The sequence below is a fragment of the Anopheles merus genome, chromosome 2L, assembly GCF_017562075.2.
Source record: "Anopheles merus strain MAF chromosome 2L, AmerM5.1, whole genome shotgun sequence".
NCBI classification, from domain to species: domain Eukaryota; kingdom Metazoa; phylum Arthropoda; class Insecta; order Diptera; family Culicidae; genus Anopheles; species Anopheles merus.
In genome coordinates this window covers 28,377,239-28,393,053 of record NC_054083.1, presented here as the reverse complement: position 1 = coordinate 28,393,053, position 15,815 = coordinate 28,377,239, and the positions used below count along the sequence as shown (strand labels likewise).

At 44.7% G+C, this 15,815-nt stretch overlaps 1 protein-coding gene across 4 annotated transcripts in view; it reads left to right on the top strand.

Annotated features, from left to right (window-relative positions):
• Positions 1-15,815, top strand: part of LOC121594934 — a 55,731-nt gene that overhangs the window by 34,584 nt on the left and 5,332 nt on the right. For all 4 annotated transcript variants that reach the window (XM_041918784.1, XM_041918782.1, XM_041918781.1 and 1 more), the window contains exons 4-7: positions 9,933-10,117; positions 10,206-10,278; positions 11,417-12,823; positions 12,891-13,110. In XM_041918784.1, the coding sequence (XP_041774718.1) occupies positions 9,933-10,117; positions 10,206-10,278; positions 11,417-12,823; positions 12,891-13,057 (1,832 nt within the window). In that variant the 3' untranslated portion in view covers positions 13,058-13,110. The remainder of the gene's footprint in view (positions 1-9,932; positions 10,118-10,205; positions 10,279-11,416; positions 12,824-12,890; positions 13,111-15,815) is intronic.

Here is a 15,815-nt window from a genome sequence, read left to right as displayed (position 1 = left end):
CATCTTTAGTCTCCTTGTAGTAGATCTAGCAGCGGGCCATAATTTAATTCCATGGAAAATGATTTGCTTTTTAAATGCAAAATTGCTTCTTTCACCCAAGAGACCAAAGTTAAACATGGTTTAGAGAATGGAAAAAAAATAATAACAATTTCAAATCCTTACTGAGCGCTAAAATTAAATATTCCCAGAAATACGCATTCACCAAGTCCATTTGACCAAATAATGTACAAATAAATTAAAAGGCATCTCTAGTGAAGAAAGTATCAACAAAGCAAAAACCCCGATCGATCCAAGGCTTATCAGATGGTGGAAAATACTTAAAGGGCGATGAACAGATTAACCTACCAGAAACGGGTCACGCAAAAAGGGGAAGCGGTTGTGGCGAGTAATTATTCCTGAAAGCTCCATGCACCACTTCCGTTCATTCCGTTTGAAGCGGTCGGAAATGCAACCAAGCAAACGGAATCGCAACTGGAGGCACCAACAGTCTGCACTCAGTGCTGCCCATTTCGCCCAAATTCCTGGCCCCTCTGAAATGACTGAGCGTTTTGGAAATGCTCCCGGTCTAATGAGCCTAGATGCTATAACGGCTCAGGCTTTTCCATCCAACTGTGTGGGTGTGGGTGCTTTGAACAGTGCCGTTCACTCATTTGTGATGCATAAAAGGGCGGCTCATCCATTCCCGGTAGCGTCCAGAAAAGCATTACCTCCCTTAATGAGATCGTTGACAAGCGCGAGGAAGCGGAAAGGAAATGAGCATTTAAATTGTCTATCCGGCCCCGGGGAAGGGGGTTTTTGTGGGCCACGGCACACACACACACACACACACACACATACACACACACACACACACACACACACACACACACCACACACACACACACACACACACACCACACACACACACACACACACACACACACACACACACACACACACACACACACACACACACACACACACACACACACACTCGCACAAAGGAAACAAAAAATAATGGCTGAAAGTACTGACTCTACCAAAGAAGAACTGCTAGAGATAGGAAGAGCGAGAGAAAGCGAGCAATTGTTTGCTTTCGGAAGCTTTAACGTCCCTCAGGAACGCTGCCCGACGTCATGGCAGCTCGTTGCCAGGCATTCATGTGCTTGGGGAATTCGATTATTGCTCGTGCCTTTTCCCTTACACCGGCACTGTGATGAGTTACTAATGAGAGCTGAAGTGTGATGGAAGCGAAGGTAATGCGACGCCTGTGACGGGGACTGATGATGTGCTGTGACGGTTGTTGGGGGGGGGTCTGTTCCATTTTGATGCGGGCTATCTGTTTTGCATTCCTTACTCTGATGTAAGTTGATGTAAGGTTGAGCAAAAAATGTGTTCAAAAATAGAAGAAAGGCAAAAAAAAACAGCAACTGCGTATTCGATATCTTCTTGTTTGGAAGTCAGCCGGTGCTTCTAGCTGCGTCTCTTCCCAACAATGAAGTCTGTTTTTGATAAGGAGCTAAAAACTCTTAAGCTTCTTATCAGCACGATGAGCTCGCAAGCTTTCAATGTTTCACAAGAAACACATTTGAAGAAAAAATGATATTTGAATAGAATTATTTTCGTTTGACTTGGTGTAGATATTTTGTGCATTGAATTGAGAAGAAAATGGTTGACCTAAATTTAGTGTTTCTACTATTATTGCTATTTGCAGCTATAGCTTTTGCATATATTGCTACTAAACTACCGTGGAAAAGCATCAAACTAGGATGATAATAAATGTCAGTTTGTCGGTAGTTTGACACTGCTTTGCCACAACAAAGAGCCACTTTGAAATCACAATACAGCAGCTAAACGCTACCCAAACTGATTCGGTAAAGGTTTAGCTAAAGCGGTTGCAATTTAGCGGAAAAAGTTATCGCAAAGCGCTTCCCAGCCTGGACGACAACCATGCTGCTCGGAACCATTTTGCAGAGACACACGACACACGGAGGGATAGTACGAGCGGGTAAGAATGGGCACAAACTTTACCGAACTCGATGGCCATTGTAAAAACTGCTGGCAAAGGTGCAGGCTTGATTAACGACACTTTTATTGCTTTGTGTGCTGCTCCGCTCGGCTTGCATTTGGTTGTTGCAGCTTAAGGACCACACACAGTGTGCAGTGTGTGACAGTGGCTGGGAGCCTGCAGGGTTGGGACTAACCCAACCGGAGATGATGAAAGGGATTACCAGTGGGCATTGTTTGTGAGGATTCCATTCCCTTCTTCACGTAACACGTACGATCGCTCTGTTTGGATGTGGCAACTTTTCCTATAAATATTGCCACCAGCTCGGTGCATTTCAGCTCCAGATGTTGGGCCTGGATCGTGGAGCCGGATTTGCAGGATTTGAGAGCAAAACTGTGGTGCGTGTTTCTATAAAAGGAATAGGAAAGGGCTTATATTAGTGGGTTTTGGTTTCCAGTACAGCAATTGTCATGTTATTTTTATGTTCTAGGATTGTAGTTTGTTTAATTTATCATCAACATCAACATCAAGTAAAGCTGTTAACGTAACAGTTATATTTTACGCACTTTTTAAATTTAAAGTGATAGAGTACATACGTAAGAAAAGCATAATTCGGACAGATTGAGCAACGTCGACGCTTCTCTATTCTTTGTCAATCAGCAACATAAAAATACACGGATATATGGGCTAGAATGGGAAGCTGCAGAAACTTCTTCATTTTTGAACCGACACAAGGATCATCCGACGGAATCCCCTTCGTGACGTGTGTGAGATTATTATTGCATCACTCAAAGGAAGGTTTGTGCACGTGATAGATTGCGGAAGAAAATGTTATTTCCTTTCCCTGGGTAGCCTTTACCATAACCCTACTCCTGTCCGTCTGTACGCGTACGCTTTCTTCTGTGAGGGATAGAATTTACAAATCCAACATACCGAGAGAGAGAGAAAGCTCCGGTGTTCGTGGAAATGGTATCAAATCATCCTATTTACTCGTAATATCTAACCCCAGCGTATGAATACGAGATGAGACCGGGAACCTTTTGCTTAACGCTGGGCAGGAAAATCGATTGTTTAGCCCTGGAAAATGATAGACAAAGGCCGGCAAAAGGCGGACAGGAGGGCAATGGGGCAAGATTCGGATTCGTTTCCAAGAAAACCCGATGCATACGTGCTTGTATGCGGTGCGGTGTTGCAGTTGTTGCAGTTCCGTGTGCACAAAACCAGGCACTTCCTCGACAAGATGATTCCTCAGGAAATGTCTTCCAATTGCACACGGCGACCCGGTTGTAACCGGTTGTTATCACTACTGACACTAGGTTGTAGTGTAATCCCGTTGCACAATCGCCACCATTCACATGCACCATAGCTGTAGCTGTAGTGTTTGGAGTGGCCAACCCGGGATGGTGGTGAAGGACATCGATTCCTGGCAGGCACTGAGTTCACCGAGATATGACATGCAAACAAACGGCGGTACCGTGTGGTGACGACATTCAGTGCAGCCCGGCAAGCCAGTTCGTACAGCTGCTGGCCACAGTCCCGCTTTGACAAGTGGTTGGCCGCGGTCGGAAGGAACACATGGAAAACACATACGGAGCAGCATGGGGATTTCGAATCAGAACTCTCAAATCTGCCGTCCGTTGGCAAGGGCATAGGGAATGGGTTTTGAAATTGGCTTAGTTTCTTGTGGTTGAGATGCTCAAAAGAGAAGCCCGTGGTGCAGCGTGGTGCATGGGACGCGGACGGATGGAACTTACGAGAGCTTGATTTGGTCGGCAACTGTCGGTCTATTCTCTGCGATGTGGTAGCTATTCGAAGGGTTGGTAGCGTAAGGCTTACCCGAATTTATATCGGTATTATAAAGTGTGTGCTTCGCTGCTCGCTAGGGCACGGGGTTTTAGGTCACCGAATCGTTGGTCCGGAAAGCGGAAATCGAATATCGACCAGCGAGTCTGCTTCTGCTATTTACCATCATATGCTTCACCGGTGCGTGATGTTGAACGTAGACGTACGGTTGGCCTCCGATGGTCGACAAAAATCACGGCCGCACGTTTGGGAATAACAATTGGGAATGGAAAGCATTGAGGCATAACAAAAAAAAAACTGCTACACAGCAGAGTGAAACAAAACCGGCGTCAGACAAGGTGAGACGTGACGTGTATTAGGCACCTTGCAGGTCGGCCTTGTTAGTGGACGAATTTCTATTTCGATCGCAAAAACAACGTACTAGAAGAGTGTGCGGGGAAAGATTGATCGGCCGACGATTGGAGGGAATGTTGGAAATGTGACCGCTCAAGTGGAGCCTGTAGGGTTATGGTTAGGTAGACTATCAAGGACGAACGGTGTTTGCTCGTATATACGCTTGGGAAATGGAGAGTTTCGGTACGACGGAGGAATAGTTATTAGAAACACTTTACCTTATTTCATGCTCTGTAGAGTTGATGGAAAAAGGAAAACAATTGTTTTCGGATTTTTGGCAAGTGCAAGATCAGAGCAGGAAGAGGATTTTACCTTAGTAAATGTGGTACTTTGCGTTATTGCCTAATATTATCTAGAAAAAGCATGATTAATTAAATGTCCAGTATTGTCAGCATCATGTGCAACACATAAATTTATCCAAATCATCGCGTTAAAAATGGAACGAATCAAAGCTTCAAATTAATATCCAAACGAAGAATAATGTACCGAAAACCGTATGTACTAAAACACGTTGCCCTGCTTGTCCGCTTCCTCTTCATTGTTTCTTCATCCTTATTGTTGTTTTGCCTCGTGTCGATAAACTTCACACGCGAACGAAGCCAAACTTTCCTCCCGGTCCGGTTTTGGTTTATTATTTTAATGAGCCTTACTTTGACGGCCACAGATCTCGCTAGCGGCAGTTGGCAAAACAGTCGCACGATGGATTTCTGCTGACTTGGCTGGATAATACAAGTTCATCATCTTGAGGCAGTTTTGGAGAAAAAAAACTGCGAAAGCATGGATCCCCCCTTCTTCCTGCGGTACGAATAAACTTTCCACTGCTGGTGCGCACTCGCAAGCAAGCGGTAAAGAGAGAAAGCGAGATTTCGAGTCACTTTGCTTTTTCAGCACAGAAGTTTTCTCCCGCACCCGCTCCCAAACGAAGTCCCTCGTCGACCGCGTAGTGTCTGGGTGGATTGTTTTCGGAAGGCGAAGTTAGGTAGCGACGTTTCCTGCTGCCCGCCCGCGGGACACGGTGCTGTGAAATTTAGGCTCCCGTGGATCCGCTAAGACGGCAGCAGCTGATCCCAACATTGGCCCGCCGTGGCTCACCCGGACGGTGGCCCCGGGTTTTGACACTTGCACTGGGTGGGCGCTGTGCCACGAGCAAAGGAAAGCTCTTAATTCAATCAGCCGGAAAGCTATGATTTTCAATCCTCGCGAGAAAATTGGCGAGTTAGCGCGTGGAAAACTCGTGACGCGCGTGGGCAGCGGGAGAAAATGCGACTGGAAAAACGAAATAAAACTGATCTGCGAGTTCGGTTTCGTTGGCCTAACGGTTCAGCTGCACTTTGCAGCAACAGCAGCAGCAGCAGCGGTGGGAGAAAAATTCAGCGTCGGGCATTCAGTAAAGAAACCATCGGTTACGCCGACACAGTCCCCATGTGGCCGTGTGGAAGGCAAAGTTTTCATAAATATTAAAACTTCCTCTCGCGAGCACGACATTCGCCCGGCCTACGGGGGTTCCTTTCCAAGTCAAGCCAAGATGGATTAGAAGGTCAATAGTGTTAGGCCGGAAGGACGCCGGGCGACGGTAGGTGGTGGTAGTTGGGCGAGGAAATTTGTTGGGAAAGTTTAATTGCATCTTATCAGCGCAGCTGATTAGGCTCTCACAAAGGTTTTTGTCGGCGCTGTCGACACAGGGGACGGATTATTCGCGCTCGGATTATTTCGTACGACGGACGCTCTTCCGCGATCGGACAGCTCTGATAGTGAAGTGTTATTAAGATTTAAGCGCAGGCTGGGAAAAGTTGGTAGCAAACATAGTTTATGATAAGCAAGTGATTGCGCAAAGTTGGTAAAATATATTGTCGAAAACGAATTTCGTTGGAAATTGGAGGAATGTGCCGATCTCTATCGAATTCGGTAAAAAAAAATAGATTAAATTGTTTTTTTAATGGCATAAAAATGTACTGAATAAAGTAGTTTATGCTGGAATAATTCTGTTTATAAAAATATCCTGTTTTAATATGCTGTTTGACTCTACAAGTTAAAATCTAAATTGTTAAAATGCCACCAAACTTGCTGTCCAAAGTGAAATTGGCGGTAAAAACTGATGAGCCATGAGCCGAGCATTGTATGAAAACTGGCCAATTGCAATCATCAGCAACCGAAACCACTTACCGTCGGTTTCGCAGCGGGCACTTTGGAAAATTTCTATCTCTGAAACTTTTACCGTCAACTTTTCCGTTTACCTGGTTGAATTCTTGCAGCACACCTGCGAGGGAGGTTTGAATTCTTCCTGCAAACTTAAACTGCTCCAGGTCCGAGTTTCCCTTCATTTATGCTACACTCTTCTTCATTCTGCTTCTTGCAGACATTTCTAACCACAGTCTGAAAGAGTTAGCTAATATGCTAACATGTTGTGCGAATGTTGTAAAACTCCCTCGCTGGCAAAGACCGTCGTTTTTTTCACAGATTTGCTAACAAAACCAACGTGCACAACAGCACGGGAGACAGGTTAGTCGCTTACCCGGATGGGCTAGCTGCAGTGGAAGGATAAACTTTGGCCAGCGGCTTTTGCAATCACGTACCAGTTAGTATGGCTAGCTGAAGAAAGTTTCATAAGTTTTCTTTTGAGCTGGCTGTTAATAGAAAAGTGAAAAGTGGCCCTGGACGCATCCCAGGTGGCAATACTTTCATCGGTTTGCTGAGACACTTTCCGCGAAATGGTCTGTTCCGACTGGTGGGTGAATATGAACCCCTCCCAACTGGGGATTCCTTGGGAAAAGAAATGAGATGGAAGATGAGAATAAAATTATAAAACTCGTCAACATTCCTTAAAGTGGAAACACAGATTTTTTCGTCGCTCTTTCTGAAAACACTAGGTTGACAAGTTGATGCGGGTTTCGAATGTTACTGCTTTTCTAGAGCGAAAGTCATATTTATGTATGAGAAGCAACGAACGCGGAACAAGTGCTTAAAGCATTGAGGTGTGTTAAAGCGAGAGATATTATTCAATCATGTAAAGGTTATACAAATAAATTAAATCCAATGATAAAGCTATCCAAACGCGTGCTCATTCTCTACGAAAATGAAGCACCCTTGTATAATGACAACATAAGCAGCCCTATTGACGACGATCGGTGATCTTGAGCATCCGGTTTTACAACTCAATTTTTGCACTTTATGCTCAAATTACGCTGAAAACCTCGACAAGGGGAAAGAAAACAATTGCTATAAAAATAACCGTAAAGTCCGCCCGATTTCGTTCACTCTCCAAACCCTCCGAACGGGCAAGACATCCTCCCGGGGCGAGTTGAAACTTTCCAATCAGTTCAGCTATTGCCACCGGGGGTTGGTGTGGGGAGGAGAGTGTGAGTGCGAGCAGTAGCCAAAAGCAAACTCTGCTCTCGACTACTGGGAACGAAAGACAATCGCTACAAGACAAATCCGGTAAGGAGTGGGGGTTTTTTTTGAAGAAAGTTCTGTCCAAAGTTTCCACCCAAAGCCTCCTACCGGAACCCAGCTCCCCAGCGGTTGGTGGTCAAATCTGCTTTGCCCGGTGTGAAGTTCAGCCCGTTGTGCCTCATTGTATTGAGATATTCTTCTTCTTAGACTCGGCTTGAAGAAAACGACCATCGTCGTGGACGGAGGACACGCAAGGAAAATCTTGTGCGTGTGGAAGTGGTGGTGCGAATGGTTCGGTGGAGCTTTTTATCGCCCCATGTGAAAACATTGGGAACCATTATTTTCCTTCACTGCACGGAGCGTTGTGGTGGGTTTGGATGAGCGGGGAAAAGGAAGAAAGTGAAGGACGCGGGTGTGAGTGTATGAATGTTTATGATATTTAAGGAAGAATGAAGACAACCATAACGCGCGCATAAAGAATCGAGCGTTGTAGCTTTACCGGGGAGTTCTCGGGTCGGCGGGGGTTTTCAGAAGCTTTCGTATGGTTTTGTCAGTTTCCAACACTCCGGATGCAATGCCTCGGCTCGGCAAGTGGATGGTTTTTATCCATACCGTTAGCTGTACACGCCTTATTTCCGTACCAGAGCACATTCAATAGGTCATTTCGCAGGGCAGGGTTGGTTGATGTATGGCTAACAGATCAGTTTATTTTATCAGTTTATCCGTACAAACACAATGTTATTTAAGTAAACAAATATATTGTTGTCGATAGTTGGTTCACTGCTCGTTTTTGTTCAAGGTAGTTTACAAAAATGAATGAAAGAAGAAGAAGAAGTTTACAAAAACAGTACAAAGCAAAGGGTAGCATCTATACGATTATCTAAGAGGAAAGCAAGCCCTGTCTTATTGTTGTTCCTAAAAGCATTGCAACCTCCATTGCACTTTCTTATTTGTTTTCGTGGACATGAAGAAGACATGTAGACGAAACAGCTTTCAGGCGCGCACACACACATCCTTTCAAATAGGAAAGAGAGTTCAAGTACGCGCAAGCATGAATTGTGCAACGACCAAGTGCAAGCTGTGAATACTTTAACGCTCTGTCGCCGTTTTTGCCGGTCCGGCTGTCGTCATCCGGCTTCCCAATCGTTCCACAAGCTCTCCACAAACATCGTCTATCATTTTGGGTAAACTTGTAAGCAACGGTTGACGCTTTCGGATCCCACCTTCTGCTTTTCCCCCCCGTAACGTACCTCCTGGACGAGACAAGCAAAACTTGGAACAATTGTACGAACACTTGGCATACGATAGAAGCGGAACGAAAGAAAGAGAATTTATGAAAAAAAAACATCGTCAAACGAAAGTCGGTGAAAAATTGGATCCTGTTCCTTCAGCAGGGCAGGCGGGAGCGCTTGGAAAGAGCGCTTTTTTGTGTGCGATCGATTTTTCACAGCACAGGCGAAGATGCCGGGAATAAAAAAGATCGTACAACTGCACTTTGTGGCTTTGATGGCAACCGATGGCGGCGAGGACAGGCTATCGGTTCGAGCATCCTTTTCTTGCGCTGCTCTCGAGTGGACAGACACACACAGAGAAGAATAAGAAGAAAAAGTGCTCTATCCATCGCGCTCGAGGCGAACACGGGCGAACAGTTGCGCAAGCATTGTAATGTACATGTCCACAAGAAAACACGAATGCAACTGTATGGCGACGATAAGAAGAGTTGAACTTTTTCCTGCTCGTAGTTTAATTTTTCCCGACTCCCCTAGAGGGGGTGGAGTTTCCTTCTCTCATTTTCTCATACCGTGTGGATGGTTCTGCGTGAAAGATGCATTATCTGCCGGGCATTTTGTTGTATTGAATTGAAGCGGAAATAATAACGATAAGCAAGTTGCGGCCCACCGAGTCGAGTGGGTTTTGCGGTGAAAACTTAAATGGGCCGACGGTTGTTTATCATTTCAAGCAGCCGAGTTGCTCGATTGAATCCTTGCGCATATTTTTTTGTCTTAGAGCGTTCTTCTAATGGGAGGAGCAGCAAAATGAACATCCGTCGGCCCGTTGTTTTTGTTCCCCAAAATTCTGGCAAGTGGTTCTCGTTCTTTGTTTTGTAAATTCGTTTGCAGACCTGCTCCTTGATGAATGGGGTGTGTGTGTGTGTTAGTGTTTGGAGTGGATTACAAAGCTGTTCGCAATGGTGTGGCTCTGCTTTCGGGGTCGGATGAAAAATCACTCCCCGTGAAAAGTTTGCTCGCCCAATCTCGCCACCCCCCGGTGGTGGCGGAGATTGTTTCACCCCGAGATCGATTAATTAATGGAGGGATGCTGATGGTTTCTTGTTTCTTCTTTTTATTCTCTCTCCCAGTGCCGACACATTTCATGGAGATGGAGCAACACTTTCGCAACAGCATCGATCTGGACGCGGAGCAGACGGAAGCCCGGTACGATCAGGAGATGCTTTCCGACATCATTAACGATAACGATCGCGGTGAGCTGCAGAAGGCGGAATCTTGTCTGGTCGATGACTACAAGTATGACCACGGCCAGAAGGTAGGTGTTTGGAGAACGAGACACGCTTTTCTGGCTGTGTTTTGAAACGGCAGAATGATAACATTTTTCTCCCTCCTTTTGTCGACAGATACAACGACTGGATCCGTGTGAAATTTGTCTCTGCATTGACGGGGAAATATTCTGCTGGTGGAAACAGTGCGGTAAGTGGTGTGCCGGGGACAAAGGACAGGGCAAATAATTGGATTCGTTGAATGGAAAATCCGTTTTCATGTGGTTTTTATATTTTCTTTCACATGAAGCTCATGTAAGAGTTTTTATTACGGCTAAACCATGGTAAAGTGCACAGAATCGATGAAATATGCTATAGGAAGTCTATTTTCGATGAATATCTGTAAAAGTTTGTATCTTTCTACCCAAGTAATCTTGCATCATTTTGTTGTTTGTGAAACGTGGTGCTTACTATTTTCCGCTACAATCTTTCACCTATAAAAGCAATGCTTCTATATATCTTGTATCGTTCGTACCGTTCTGCCTTTTATAGCTATAATTTAACTATTCCAAAACAAAAACGGATCCTTATGAACCTAACAATACCGGGTCCTCTTACACCAAACCCCTTTTCGGTCCGCAATCATACGTCACCTGCAGCGGAGGAGAATCTTTTATCTATCCGTCGTAAATTAATGCTACCACCGGTTTACCATACTGCCACTGCTGCCGATCGATTTTTGCTACAGTCCAAAGACCAAACGAGCCTATCTCGCATGCTTTTTGGCAGCATTCAGGTCAACCAGCTACTAATCAGATGAACATTTTTCATCCACAAGCATGTGCTGCGGCGCACCAGGGCTCGTTCGGGCCTGTCGGAGTCTGCCTACTGTACCGGGCACTGTTGTGGGCTATCGTGATTTATCCTTTTTGCGGGAAACGGATCGGCACATCCCTTAAATTCATAATGCAATTTATGGGCATACTCTTGGTGCGATAAGAGGGTGACCGTGGCCGGGATGGACTGTAGATAGAATGCTGGCAAATTGAGAGTGTCACTTAAGGTAATGCAATTTTTCAACAGCTTTTTGTTACCGACCAGTAGGCAAAAGGGCGCTTTTGGTACCGATCCAAGTTGTGTATGGTGGTTTAGATGCGAAAAAGAATGCACAATATTATGGAGTAGGAAAAATAGCACGAAGGACATCAGCACATGATTCAAATTTGTTTGTAAACGGGAAGGACTTGGAACTTAAAAGAGGGAATACTTGGGACATGAATATCGTAACTAAGCAAAAGTCCAAAAGTTTGTTGTTGATATTAGAATGTAAATTCTTGGCTTCATTGCAGATTCTTTGGCGAAAACAGTAGATGACGCGGATCCACAAATCAGTTCACCCCAGCAGCCACCCAAGAGTGATCAAACGTCAACGGAATTGATCTCCGAAGCGTCAACTGTCATGAGCACAGCGTATGAAGCAAAATCAAAATCATCCTTTGACGCAGTGGCCACAGAAGACAATAGGAACGGAGCTACACGGCTCGTGTTGGCAGATTCGCTTAGTGACGGTGGAACAACAGTCATAAGCAGCACCTTGCCGATTTCAACACCCGCATCGAAAGCGCCAGACAGCGATCATAGCTCCTCGGAGACGGTAACGCATCACGGATCGGTGCACACTACGGATGTGCTGGATGGAATACCAAAGAACATATTAAGCTTTCCACAGACACCACCAATCATGATGTATCGCCCGGTATCGATGGGTCCCATCACGTCCACCACGTCAAGGGAAGGAAAGTATGCGGACGGTGGTCGCAAGGTCACCAAGGTCGGGTCAGCGGCAACGGGAGTTCGAAAGGGGAAAGCCGGTACGTTGGGACACAAAAAGTTGAAAGAACACAAAAAGAATCTCCTGAAGGGGAAGTACGAAGGGGAATTTTCGTACGAATTTGATCGCAAACCGACAGTTTCGATTGCGAGTGACGCACTGCCAAAAATATCCGAGATCGACTCTAGCAGGGAAGGTGACAAGTTCCGTGATCAGTCAGTGGAAGTAACCGAAAGAAAGAACAATGTACCAGATGGCAAGAATGGGCCAGAACAGCAGCAGCAACAGTTCGGCGGGTACGGTTATGGGATGATCCACGAGTCGGAGTCCGAGCACCGACAGGCAACGGTTCCGATGCGTTCGCATGATCGGGATGTTCCACAGCACTACATAATCACCTCGTCCGGGCATGTGGAGATGTTTGACGATAGTGGAGCGATGGCAGGACCTGAGCTTGGAACCGAAAACCACGGCGACGGACTTGAAAAGCAACCGTATCGGGATGTGCTTAGCTTCGATGGACGAGTATCGTCCCGTGTGACTCAGGATCAAGCGACAAACGGTGATGAAGATTCCGACGTTACGGACAGTGACGAAGGGGACGATGAGGAGGAGCGGCTGGATGACGTTGGTGCTGTGGCGCCAGCGATCATGCTTACTACAAACGTCACCCAGGGCAAGTACAGTCTCGGTGAGGGACTGCATTCGACGCAGGTGCCTCCGTCACCGTCGTCGGTAATTGATATCCTCAACTCAACAACGCTCGAGACGACGGACTATGTCGATGGGACGAATCACTCCGAGCTGATCTACCCGGAAGTCCCGTCCATGAGCAGTAGTGGCGGTAGCAGTAGTATCAGTAGTAGTACTATCACTCCACCGACCACCAGACAGGATCAAAGTGAACAGCACTGCGTTGTTATGGGTAGGTTTGTGGAATTTATGTGCGGTTAAATGTGATTTAATATAAATTGAATTTCTCGTCTGAACAGGCGTTACCTATCCGGTGGGGGCAGTGCTGAAGCAGGAAACGGGAAACTGTCTGCAGTGTGTGTGTGTCGCCGGTCCCGAGAATGATCCCGCTCCCAGGGTTACCTGCACGCCCTTGAACTGTCCACCCTTGATACTGCCGGATATTCTGGATGGGGCAGGATTTTAAGTGGAGATGGGAGCAATCATACACAGAATAAGAACAAGATGCAAAATGTAATGGTAAGTGAAATAACGTTGTTTAGATACAGTTTTATTAAGCTTTTAGTTGTTTCCTGCATGATTTTGTGAACCTTAAGTTCGACCAAACCAAGACTCTTCCAAAGACGATCGATATGCTTCGATTGTAGGACATGTACAACCTTTCAAAATTACCATATATTAGGTTACGTTGACATGACTACGCTTACCGCGGCCCACTTTCCGGTTCAATGAAATCGATATCTAACTCCAATGTCATGCCAAAGCATTTACCTTTCCCGGCGAAAAGATGTTCAACCATAATTACAGTAATTGAATAGCAACCAGCCAGCTAACGACGACAAAATTTGCATTGAGAATTCAGATGGATTTCCCCCTGTCGACAGGTGTCTGCGGCTCTGTTCTAATGCACTGAGCTGGATGTAATGTGAGCACAAAATTTCCATAACGTGCGAAGGGATTTCCCTGCCATGCAGAAGCAGGGAAATAAAAATCCCTCATCGTAATGTCAAATAATCAAGTATAAATTTGCATCACTTCGTTTCCGTGCAGTTCCCACGCGCTGCCTCGGCAGGGATGAGCTGAAATCGATCACAATTCGTCGCACACGATGCGAACGGCAATTATGATGCGCAGTTTCGCATAACAATGTTTGCAATGTTACCGGTTTCGGTTGCTCTTTTACGGTGAGCTTTATTGTGCTTTTAGTAAGAAGAACACACACACACACTTATGCGCGCACACGACCAGGTCGGATCGATGTACATTTTTCCATCAAAATTTTCTCACCAGCACCAGCTTCGGTGGCTTTCCAGTGGTGACAACTAAATCAATAAAATTTCAATTTCCTCTTACACCTCGAAAAAAAAATCCCAATGCGATGGGCTTTTCCGCTGAAAAGGAGGATTGAAAAGGGACGTTGTAAGCCAAAGCTAAAGCGCTTTTTTGGCTGATCATATTTTTTATCTAGTATTGACTTTTTGCTGGAACGGCGAATGTATCCGACAACCTGCACGAATGGACGCCATTTTTCATCCGTGGGGAGATTTATTTAGTGGTCAAAGTGTGTGCCGAATAGGTAAGACATTCGATGGAGATGTTTTGTACGGGTGTGTATGGTTTCGATTTTGATAAGCCAGAAGTAGGTCTTCGGCCGCTCCGGATCATATTCGTTTATGAGTTTTGCAGTTTTTTTTTGAGTTGCGCTCGCACAATCGTTTTGTTACGAAGGGTAGGATTTTCCGTTTTATTCAACATTTCAGAGCAGAGAAAGCTAGCGTTAACGATTTACCAGATTGACCCACGTGCGACTGAGGGTGGCGTGAGCTCGATAGTAGCTGGCTGGCATGGGATGGAAGAGAGCCTGGAATAGGTTTTTGGTACAGAAGTGACATCTCAATTTTCCGCCACTTGAGATTTAGGAGTACTTTTACACACAGCGTGGTGCTGTCGGGGAATGGAGCGGATTTTTTTTGCGGGAAATGTGATTTTGCCTTTTGCATCAGTGTGAGAATAGATTTGCGTAACTGTTGGTATTTGCTGATACAAATCCTTTTGTTTTTTTCTTTTCTTTCGGATTTCAAATTGGAAAGACATGCATATTGAATTGTTTGTATTTAAATACATGTCGGTGTGTCAACGTTTTTACAGACATAAATTCGCTGTTGAGTTTTATTTAATTGTATAGAATGATCTTAAAACTAATTATTCTCATAGATATCATGAACAGCAGTAATATCTTTCTAGAAATTAGACCTATGAATAAATCTGTAATATCATCGCAGGTTCTGAGTTATCTGTTTCCAAATTATAATAAATTGCTTACCGCTTACACATCTAAGCATGGAGCAGTGGACAAATTATATTAGGAGTTAGAGACGAACGTTCGAATTAACTGAACGAACGGATAAAACGAAGTTGTGTTACACAGTTTATTGATTAAGCTAACCTGAGGCGTAATACGTCGCTCGGAATGACGATGAAAAAACATAAGCTTCATGAACAAGAAGCTTCCATCTGTCTTGATGTCTTGATAATGATTGGTTCCCGCAGCGATCCAACTTCCGGTCACTAAGGTAATCGTCGTCCGTGGGACATTATGGATTCTTTGATGTAGTATATCGTAAGATTCCGTTTTGACCATGTTTGATGGAAGTCACTTTTGCTAGATGGACATGTAATTTCCTCTCAGTCACTCACGTTGAAAAAATGTTTTACAATCTTTCTTGATTGGTTAGTAATTGAATGAAATATCCAAGATAGTATGTAGTTTGTTTGCTGCAGTGCTTTTATTCATTACTTTGGATTTCAATTTATTGAATTGGATTCAAACTACATTGTTAATATGATTGGTTCATACATGTTTTTCCACATAGTTTATGATGATGTTTACTATGTTGTTCAAGCTGTGACGGCAAATTTGCTTGTAATAATTGATTTTTCATTATGTTTGCACCCGATGTTTTATGTTAATCTATTCCTTTTGTGCCGTCCAAACTAAATATTGACTGAAGAACCGTATTTGTTGACAACAATGAATGTGATGACAACAAACAAACTGCATTTCACGAGCGTATTGTTGTTCATGCGATGGGGTAAATTTAAATCTGCTTCATAAATTTGCATAATAGAGTAAACTACTTGATCCTTGATAAATCAATACAAAAAGAGTGCATAATGTGAATTTAAATCCCTGCCTCCCATCCCTTTCTATTGCAATCGATCGA